The 10497-nt window shown below is 39.4% G+C and overlaps 2 protein-coding genes across 2 annotated transcripts; one reads left to right on the top strand and one right to left on the bottom strand.

Moving 5' to 3' along the window:
• Positions 1-196: 196 nt before the first annotated feature.
• LOC111008027 (Amidase family protein) lies at positions 197-2547 on the top strand. Its single transcript, XM_022280618.2, has 5 exons — positions 197-882; positions 975-1189; positions 1274-1513; positions 1702-1900; positions 1979-2547. The coding sequence occupies exons 1-5, from the start codon at positions 337-339 to the stop codon at positions 2333-2335; spliced, it is 1557 nt and encodes a 518-aa protein (XP_022136310.1). The 5' UTR covers positions 197-336; the 3' UTR covers positions 2336-2547.
• Positions 2548-5592: 3045 nt separating this feature from the next.
• Positions 5593-10166, bottom strand: TOC120 (translocon outer complex protein 120). Its single transcript, XM_022280617.2, has 2 exons — positions 10012-10166; positions 5593-9610 (listed from the first exon to the last, which is right to left on the bottom strand). Exon 2 carries the CDS (start codon positions 9579-9581, stop codon positions 5880-5882), a length of 3702 nt encoding a protein of 1233 aa, XP_022136309.1. The 5' UTR covers positions 9582-9610; positions 10012-10166; the 3' UTR covers positions 5593-5879.
• Positions 10167-10497: the final 331 nt, after the last annotated feature.

Below are 10497 nucleotides of genomic sequence, written 5' to 3'. Positions count from 1 at the left end.
AATGTTTCAGATGTCAGATTACATATTTCTTCCAACTCATCAGTCAACTAAAAATGCCCTTAGATCCCATGGACAAACACAGCATAATATAGCTAATGCTACAAACAGACAAATCCACCGGACATGGACGGCAACGCCCTCCTCCCTCTTTGGACCTCATCAAATCTTCATATTTTTAATGTCCTGTTCTCCACACACTTCTCTTTGTAATCTTTCTATGGCCATGAACCAGAACGGGTACAAGAAAACAGTACTTAAACCAGAAGAGATGAGTATAAAACTTCCATATGAAGCTCCTATATATCATGAAGACTTCCATTTAAGTTTTTCACCAACATGGCCTACACATCCCCGCTTAGTTCTGTAGTCTCGTCATTGCTTCTGATTCTTGTGGCCTTTTGTTTGACTGCCCCACAATCCACGATCGTTCAAGGGCTGTCGATCAGAGAAGCCACCGTGCATGACCTCCAGCTAGCTTTCAAGCAAAACCAGCTCACTTCGAGAGATCTTGTTGAGTTCTACCTAGACGAAACCCGTAGACTCAACCCGGTTGTCCATGGGATCATAGAAATCAACCCAGATGCATTGCTCCAAGCTGACAAGGCTGACCAAGAGCGCAAGGCTAAGAAGCCTGGATCGCTTTGTGGTCTGCATGGAATTCCAGTTCTACTGAAAGATAACATTGGGACTAAGGATAAGTTGAATACTACAGCTGGATCGTTCGCATTGCTTGGCTCTGTTGTGCCACATGATGCGTTCGTGGTAAAGAGACTGAGGAGGGCTGGAGCTATAATTCTGGGAAAGGCTAGCTTGAGTGAATGGGCCGATTTCCGATCTCTTACTGCTCCAGCGGGTTTGAGCGCCAGAGGTGGCCAGGGAAAGGTCAGTTACCTGCTCCAGAGACATTTTCCCCCACATCCAATGCTTTTCAAGTAGAATTAAAGACCATTTCTTTTGTACAATTCTCTTTTCAGAACCCATATATTTTATCAGCATCACCCTGTGGATCCAGCAGCGGGCCATCCATATCAGTTGCAACAAACTTAGCAGCAGTGTCAGTAGGAACCGAGACCGACGGTTCTATCCTCTGTCCAGCTAGTTCTAACTCGGTTGTTGGAATCAAACCAACAGTCGGCCTCACCAGTAGAGCAGGTGTCATTCCAGTTTCCCCTAGACAGGACACGATCGGGTAAGCAATCTTGCAACCATATCAGAAAACTATTGTATAGAGATCAAAAGAACTGAGTCTTTGTAACTTCATATGTGAAAACAGGCCAATCTGCAGGACAGTGACGGATGCCGTAATAGTTCTTGACACCATTGTAGGGTTCGATTACAATGATGTAGCCTCCAGAACAGCCTCAAAGTACATTCCATATGGTGGCTATAAACAATTCCTCAATGCAAATGGGTTAAAGGGGAAGAGATTAGGCATTGTGAGGAGCCCTTTTTTCAGCTTCATCAATGATTCAACCATCACACAGGCTTTTGAGGATCATTTCAACACTCTAAGGTAACTGCCCTAAATCCTTAGCCAAATGGGTTTCTATTCATTTAAACAAAGAGTTGGAATCTATTGACAACTAGAAACCAATTCAATATGAACAACTATCTTCAAGTGGAATAGTTTACGTACCTCTAAAATTATCTTCTTCGGCTGTTCTTCTAGTAAACACTAAATCTAACACGTTGAAATTGAAGGCGAGGTGGTGCCATCTTGATAGACAATCTGGAGATAGCGAATATAGATACAATCTTGAACGCGACTGCAAGTGGGGAAGCAGTGGCGTTGCTCGCTGAATTCAAACAATCTTTGAATGCGTACCTGAAAGAGCTGGTGGCTTCCCCTGTTCGAAGTTTGGGAGACATAATCGCCTTCGATAACGCAGACCCAGATCTGGTAACATAACACTCAATCCATTTTTCTTCGCACAGTAACCGATTTCGTTCGTAATCGATTCGACCCATTGCTGTGCAGGAACTGCTCAAGGTTTTCGGCCAGGAGATCTTTCTGGCGGCGGAAGCGACAAATGGGATTGGCGACGTCCAGAAGGCGGCGCTGTTGAATTTGGCGAGGTTGACGAGAGATGGGTTTGAGAAATTGGTGAAGGAGAAGCGGTTGGACGCGGTGGTGACGCCGGGTTCCGGCATAGCTCCGGTGCTCGCGATTGGGGGTTTCCCCGGAATCAGTGTTCCGGCGGGATATGACGGCGGAGGAGTTCCGTTCGGGATTTGCTTCGGAGGGTTGAAGGGTTCGGAGGGGAAGCTGATTGAGGTCGCATATGGGTTTGAGCGAGCCACTCTGATTCGAAAGCCTCCTTCCTTCAAGCCTTGAACTTTGAAGCAAAGGCTATGAATCAGAATTACTCTTTGAATTCAAATTAATGGTTTTTTTTTTTCCTTTTTCCTTTTTCAAATTCATATATATTGAACCATCAATATAAGATGTGAAACTACGATCTCTGGTATTCGAATCTACACTTCACATATTTGTACTATAAAGACATATATAATATAAAGTTGGAGGTTCAAATTCTTACTCATCTAGTTAGATGATTCATAGCTCAATAGATTGAGATTCATTCAATTAAAGTAATTAAAGTAAGTTGTAATATGATTGTGTAAAATCGAAAGACACTCAACTAAGATGGATCGAGACTTAATCGGGAGAGGTCATAAACTACCTAGTCCAATAGATCACAATTTGGGTCATATGAGACAAGAAGACGCTTGCATTAGTGGGCTATACTCAAACATTCGAAATAGGCTTGATAGAAAAAAAGAGGCAAATTTGTGATTGTTTGGACATAAGATACAACTTGTTAACGAAGATTTTAAGAAAATAATAATTTTGTGCAAAGGACAAATACTTGTTTAAAAAATAAGTTAAATTTGATAACCAATGTACTTTAGATTGTGAAAAACATATCGAGTTTTATTTGTGGCATGAAAAAAAAACATAAGAATGGTTTTTGTACCAATGAAAAAAATACTCTTTTTGAAATAGTATAGAAGAGATACACATAAAAAGATACAATATATAGTAAATTTGAAATTTTTTTGGCAAAAATTTGAATTGAAATATATAGTTAAAGATAAAATGAGAATGGAGAAAAATGGAGTTGTGATGTAATACTGGATAGAGGAGAGAGGAAGAGATGTTAAAAGTTAATAAATAAAAAAGAAAAAAAATGTTTACATGTTATCGGGCCACATAGATAATCAGAAGAAAAGCGCTCCTGAATATTGAAGAGAAAAGTATTTTCCTAAATTCTCTATTAGGAATGTAGTTTTGGTTGATAATCTTGAAATAGTTGAGGTTTGAAGTCTGTCTTGGATTTTGTATGAAAATTCAAGCATATCTCTGTTAATAGAAAGTGTGTTTGATAGATTTGTTGATGGAATATTTTGTTTGAAATGAAAAATCATATACCATAAATAAAATTTAGGATGAATCTTAAGATGGCAATGAACTCCTTTGCTTTTAGAACAATCACCCCCAATTTATACATAAAAAGTGCATCTAATACCCATTGATACGAAGTTTTTGCAAGAAACGACAACATAGTTTAAAGTAACTAAGTTAACTTAGGATAGTATTGAAGATCATTGTAAAGATTAACCTCATCAAGATTGTTTATTACTTCAAGCTCGTTAGATGACGTTCTCATTTCATATTCTCATTTCTAATCTTTTAAAAAAAATGCATTTTTTGGTATTGTTTTGCGATTCACTTTTTAAGACATTCTCGTTGCATCATACATATTTCATATTTTATAAAGAAGCGTTTATTTTTTGTTTTTCCATTCCTCTTACTAGTCTTTCAATAGATCAATGAAATGTTTAGGACCCGTTTGATAACCATTTTAATTTTTGATTTTTCTTCTTTTTAGTTTTTAGTTTTTGATTTTCTGTTTTTAAAAAAGTATGTTTGATAACCATTTTTTGTTTTTTGTTTTTTATAAACAAAAAACCAAAACATGTTTTGTAACCATTTTTAGTTTTTTGCTTTCAAAAAGTTAAAAAATTGAAGATACTATTAGAGAGAGAATTTTATGTAGAGTAGAGTCAACAATGGTTATCGATTTTTAGTTTCTCGGGTCCGAGAGATATTCTCAAAAAAAAATTATCGATTTTGACAATTGTTTTTAATTATTTTTAGAGTTCAAGCGTAAAAAATGTAATAAATATATATTAATTATTTAAAAATTGAAATCCAGGGAAGGATTGAGACACGCATTTTCTATTTTTGGGACCCGACCCTGCAGAAATTTTTGTCTTCCCCTAATTTAGAGACATGAAAATAGAGATGTAAATAAACTTTTGGAAGATAAATTTTAGAGAGATAAATAAAAATATTTAGGGAAAAAAATAGTGAAACAAAAGTTAAAAACAGAAAGAGAAAAATTTTGGAGAAAAAAATAAAGTAAGAGGAAAATATATGTTAAAGAAAAAAAGTTATAAAGAAAGAGAATTTATAGTGGAAACAAATTTAGAGATAAAAACAAGATTCAAAATATAACTTTTATAGAAGATAAATAAATACACAGATAAATAAAAGTTACCGTGAAAGTGAAAGAAAATTGAATGAAAAAATAAAATATAATTTTTAGAGGAAAAAATAGATTATGAATGAAAATAAAAGTTATAAAATATGAAATTTTAGAGAGAAAAAAATTAAGAAAAATATTAAATTTTTAGGGAGAGAAATGAAACTGGTATATTAGAAACTTGAATTTTTTAAAATTCAAGGACTTATTAGACACAAGATTTAAACTTCAAGGACTTATCAGATAATTTTCAAAATTCAAAGACGTGTTAGATGCAAACCTAAAAATTCAGGGGCTAAACATGTAATTTAATGTGGAGGTTGAATATAAGTGAGCTGTCTTAATCAATATTTTAAAAGTAGATTAAGAATAAAAGAAAAAAGAAAAAAAGCCCTTTGGGATCAGACAAGAGCATCAGGCTAGAAGTGATGGTGCCCCTTGACCAGTATGGGCATTGGCATGTAGTAAGCAGGCAAATTCTAAATGGAAGTTTATAATAATGAATGTTGAGAGAAGGAAGATACCTGTTGATTAAAGCTGAATCAAACAAAGCAGCTACGACAAAACACACATCAGCTGAGCTTCCATCTTCTTCAGTAGCTCAGCTGGCCACTGAATATGACTCACAGCTTCCATTAACAACCGACCAGATAGACAACAATTATTCACCTGTCTCACAAACATGTCTGGATAAGTGGCAGCCATCATACTAGCTTGCTTGCTAGCTCCTGAAACACGAGGATAATGACTCAAACAATCTTCAGAATTATCAATTGAATAATCAAAAGATATGGCAGAAGCAAAGTTTGCAAATTTGTGGACTATATCAACTTCATCACATCCAAAAATATGCATTATCAGTAATAGAAACTTCATAACCTGAAAATAAGAAGACTTTGAGAGTTTCATCTTTGCATACGCTGGAGACGTGCCAAGCCAAAGCGCATTCAGTATACTTTTGTGCAGAGTTTAGTGAGCACTGATATTGGAAACAAGATTGCAAGGGAGAGGAGGAATATGATAGTGTACAGTGTAAAGCAAATGAAACTCAAACTCAAAGATATATTTTGCATAAAAGCAGAACTTAATTTAACAAGAAACACAACTTGACCAGTAGCTCAATGAGAACAAAAATACCAAATATCATATCTAACAACGATACCTAAAAGCACTACAGAGGAAGGATGCTTATGGGGGGGTGGGGAAAGATGGAAGGAGCAGAGCTCAGAGTCACTTGCATTCGAAGTTAACCGGTATAAGATGACTGCCAATTACCAACGTTATTACCTATATTGCAAAAATTCAGCTGCATCTGTAACCTAAATTTCATCATTGTCCATGCTGCCAATATTGATAACAACCCATAAGCTTTCTTACTAGAGGAAGGAGACCCACAACAGCCATCTGAAGCTGTTCTGAGCTGTTTAACCGAAGGCTGACTTGCCCTGCCCCCCTGTTATTCAAATTCACACGAGCAACCAGGTTAGTTGATCGTCCAACGGGAACTTGAGATTGTATATTGCAACCAATAGCAAGATCTCCGTGCCAATCCATAACAGAGAGCCCAAGAGTTGAAAGTGAACGACCCAAAGGATAATCTTTGTCTCTCAATTGAGCCTCTAGACTGCCACCATAAGCTACATCTCCCCTACCAGTCATTGCACCCCCAGTCACAACTAAACGAAATCGCTTATTAGCGATCAATTTGTCTTCAACTTTGAATCCTGCAGATAAAGCATCGCCTAATAGAGCAACCGACAAACCGGCAATTGCCTTGTTCTTCCTAAAATTAATAAATGTCGTCTCACCACGTAGTGTATAGGCCAAATCCTTCCCAACAGTCTGCATATCGAAACCAATGGAAGATGCTTTAGCTTCCCCATGTTTTATCGAACTGGTCATCTCTATTTGAACATTCGCATCCTTCTTATCCTTTGTAACCTGACCACTAAAAGAGATGGGTATTGTGTCTTTGACGACAAACAACTTCTCTGCATTTATACCTTCATAACCAACCTCATGATCCCATCCATGTGTTTCGAGTACAGGTCTTATTAACCACTGGTTAGAGGAATCAAGATAACGATACCGGTGAGTGGGATTATCAGAATCAAAGGAAGCAGGTAATGCCAAATCTGGCATGGGAACTGGTACGGATGCAGCACCACCACTATCTTCTTCTACGTTTTCACTGTACTCGCTGGGTTGATCTTTTGCCTCAGCAGCCAATTTCTTCATTATCTTCCTTCTCTTCTTCTCTTCTCTTAGTTGCTTCTTCATAAAAAGTTTTTCCCTATATTCCAACTCGTCAAAGTAGGCCTTCTTCTGTGCTTTGGAGAGCTTTGCTACCTGTGCCTTTGTCAACCGTTTAAAAGGGGGCAGTTCATCATATTCCGATTCATTTTCAGAATCTGACGATTCATCAAGGTCATCCTCGAGACCGTCGTCATCAGCAAACTGTTCCTCTGGCAGCTTCACTTGAGGTCTGGATTGGAGAAGGGAAGAGAGAAGGAAAGGTAAAGGAGGTGACTTTGAACGAGTAGGAAATGGCCTTCCAGGAGGATTGTCTTGCAACTTCAAAAGAGTGTTAGCTTCGGCCAAAATCTTTGATGCAAATGAGAGTAATAGCAGATGAGGTTTCCAAACCTGACCATTAGGCAATACCCTTTGCCCAGCTCTGTTTGTTCTGCAAGCAGAGTGATTCTCCACTAATGAGACAGGATTCATAAGGCGCATATCCCCTGCAGCCTGGCGTATAGCTTGCTGCACAACATGAGAACGCTGAGTGACAAACATATCATAACTAGAAGCGGTGCCATTTGGACCATCAGGTGGAGCAGATGCCGCATGAGTAAGAACCACAATTGCATTGAACCATATTGATGGCCCAAATATTTCAGTAATTGTACGCAAGAGAGGCATGTCACTGAAATCCCGGCTTTGCATGTCCAGTCTATCAAGATACAGAACAATATCTGGAGGTGTCTTCTTTATAAAGCGCTTAACGGAGAGAAGGATCTTCTCGTTTTGTCGCTGATCTGACCAAGAAGAAAGAAGGCCAGGAGTGTCAATGACCCGTACTCTAATCCCCTGCACAGTTCCAACGACATCTTGAACCTTTTTTGTACCCATTTGAAAAGCATCAGTGTTGAACATAACTTCATCAAATATGGAGTTGATGGTAGCGCTTTTGCCCACACCTGTCTTTCCAAGAACCATGATCGTACAAGAGAAATCAAGCGGTTCCTGTCCAGCTGCCTCCAGCTGCTCTGCCATGGCACTGGCACGGTCGAAGCTAAAGGCACCAACTCGACCTCCATTTCTTCCTCGAAGTTGCTCAGCTAATCCAAGACGGTATAGAACCTGAGCAACAACAACATTGTGTGGAGTTTGCCCGAGCCTATGCGCAAGACGCAAAAATTTCACTCTTATCATCTGGAGTTGCTCACGTGTATCATCATTTTCCTCAGCATCACCATTAACAGGATCATCAATTTGTTGCATTTGAACATGGGACACAGTACCATTTACTCGAGGCGGCTGCACCACCCGAGGGGCAGGTTCCAATAATGGAGCAGCACGCCCAAGACCAGCTGGACGGGCAGGAGGAGTGGGATTTGTAGATTTTCCAGATGATGAAGTAATGATTGACGCAGGTTGAATTTCTGGATCCCTATTCACTTGAGTTTTGTCCTGTCCAACCTTATCTTTGCTCTCTGTCTTTTCAAGCTCTCCAGTGTCGGGGCCATTATTGGCACTATCAACAGGATGCTGATGTCTTGATGTATTGTCTTCCTTCACGGTCACGTCACTTTCACTGCCCTGGATCTTCTCGATTTTCTCATCTGCTATCTTTTCCGAAGCTGAGATATCCTTAACTGTCTCCAGAGCAATTTCATTTTCACCCACAGGTTTATGTAGGTCAGCAGAAGTAGTACCATTCAATTCACGAGATTCTCTAGACTGCTCTACTGAGTCTTTCCCAGTAGAAGCATCTTTCACTTCCTCAATCCTGTGATCCTGATTTTTGGTGGTCAGGCAGGTTGAAGAGCTTTCTTCATCTTTATTATCCTCATTCTTAGGATCAATACCAGCAGTAGCCTTTCTTATTTCTTCTTCATTCTCATTTTCTGGCAGTTCCAGATCCACATGAAGAGAATCACCGCCTAAGTCAGCATTTGTAGTATCTTGATTGTCCAAATCATGGACAGCGGGTGCATTTAATGGCTCCTCAGTCTTCTCATCATGGATTGTACCTAAGCTCTTCTCCTTCAATTCCATGTCCCCATTTTCAGTAAGAATCTCACTAGTAGAATCCAGGTTAGTTCCCCCTACCATATCAGCACTCTCACTCACCAATTTGTCATTTGACGGTGAAGTCACGTTCAAATCGTCACAATCTTCATTTTCAGACTTCATACTCATCGAACCATATTTCAAATCATCCTGACCCTCACCCTTCAGCACTTCAACCTCTGGGCTAGCGGCACCATTCTCTGATGTTTCCTTTCCTAAATCATCTCTACTCAAATCCAATTTGTTATCCTTCCTCTCATTCGATTCTGAAGTCATTGCTTCGTCTCCAATTCCTCTCTCGTCAATCTTAGAAGCCACAACTGCATTCTCAATCAATATTCCACTCCCACCCAAGTCTTCCTTCTCCTTCCCAGAATTCCCATCTTGCTCCTCCACCACCGTGTTCTCATTCACCCCACTAGAAGCCTCTATTGCCTCTTCAAACTTCTCTTCATCATGAGAAGCATTAGGATGGTGGGAAGTTACTCCAGATGCAAAATCACGGATTTCTTCATCCACGACACCGCCATTCACCGAACCATATTTCGGACTCTGCTCTATTAAATGCTCCTTCCCGTCTAATACCTCCTCAAAAACACCTTCCCCTTCCGTTTCCTTGGATTCGTGAGAACCAAGTACAACTGTTTCATCTACACTGTCCCGCGAAACACCATCTTCCGCAAATTTCCTCTCTCCAACGTGCAAGCCATCAACAATCTCAACCCCATTTTCCATCACAAATCTAGAACCTCAGCCTCAAAGTCCTACACGCACCAAAACCCAAAAAAGAAAAAAGAATCCGCATCAAACCAACAGAAGATCAATCCACACCAAGAAACAAAGAAAGGCACACTCACACAATCAGAAAATCCAGCAGAAACCCAAAATTCAAAAGACCAAAAAATCGAAAACCCTAGTGCCCAAATCCAAAAATGGACCAAGTTTTTTCACATTTCCAATACCCAAAAATCGCAACCAAATGCCCAACCCCACGTCCTCCTAATACAAATACTATCCCAAAGCCGCTAGATCCTCCTTGAGTAGCAATGTTCCGAACAGGGTTTCACTTTCACAAGAATCAAAGCAAAGCAGATAGACGCCAAACTAGAAGAAAACGAACATCAAATAATGGTTTTCAGCAAAAGCACAGGAACAGGAAACTCACCAGATTATGAAGGTGGTAGAGAGAGAGAGAGAGAACTTTTAGGTAGAGAGTTTTTAGAGAGAGAAAGAGTCTGTGATTTTCCAAAGTATATTAAGAAAGAGGAAAGAAAATGCTTATTCTCCATTCTCTATTGCTTATCTACCTCTGTACATGAAAATTGCGAAGAAATTAGGAGATAAGACTTCCATCGACGGCTCACATTTCATCGCCGCGTTTTGATCCAACGGTGGACGATGCCGGAGTAAATCCATCGTGAAAGACGCCAATCGTGATGACGTGGACATGACGGAGATAATTATCGCCTGTTTCGGTACTAGATTGAGCACGTGTTCAATCGTTCACGTGGGGAGGATCTGGACCGTCTGTTGGTTGCTGGTATGCAAATTGAACGGTGATCGTAGATGCGTTCGAGATTCACGAGGCTATTCCCCATTGGAAAGTGAGAATTTTTCGTGTGAAAAATCATTTCTTTTCCTTCATTGGGAT

Source organism: Momordica charantia (assembly GCF_013281855.1).
Source record: "Momordica charantia cultivar OHB3-1 chromosome 4 unlocalized genomic scaffold, Mcharantia_2.0 BLBB01000004.1, whole genome shotgun sequence".
In the NCBI taxonomy this organism is placed as follows: domain Eukaryota; kingdom Viridiplantae; phylum Streptophyta; class Magnoliopsida; order Cucurbitales; family Cucurbitaceae; genus Momordica; species Momordica charantia.
Note: the sequence above shows the minus strand (reverse complement) of the source record. Positions and strands in the feature narration are given on the sequence as shown.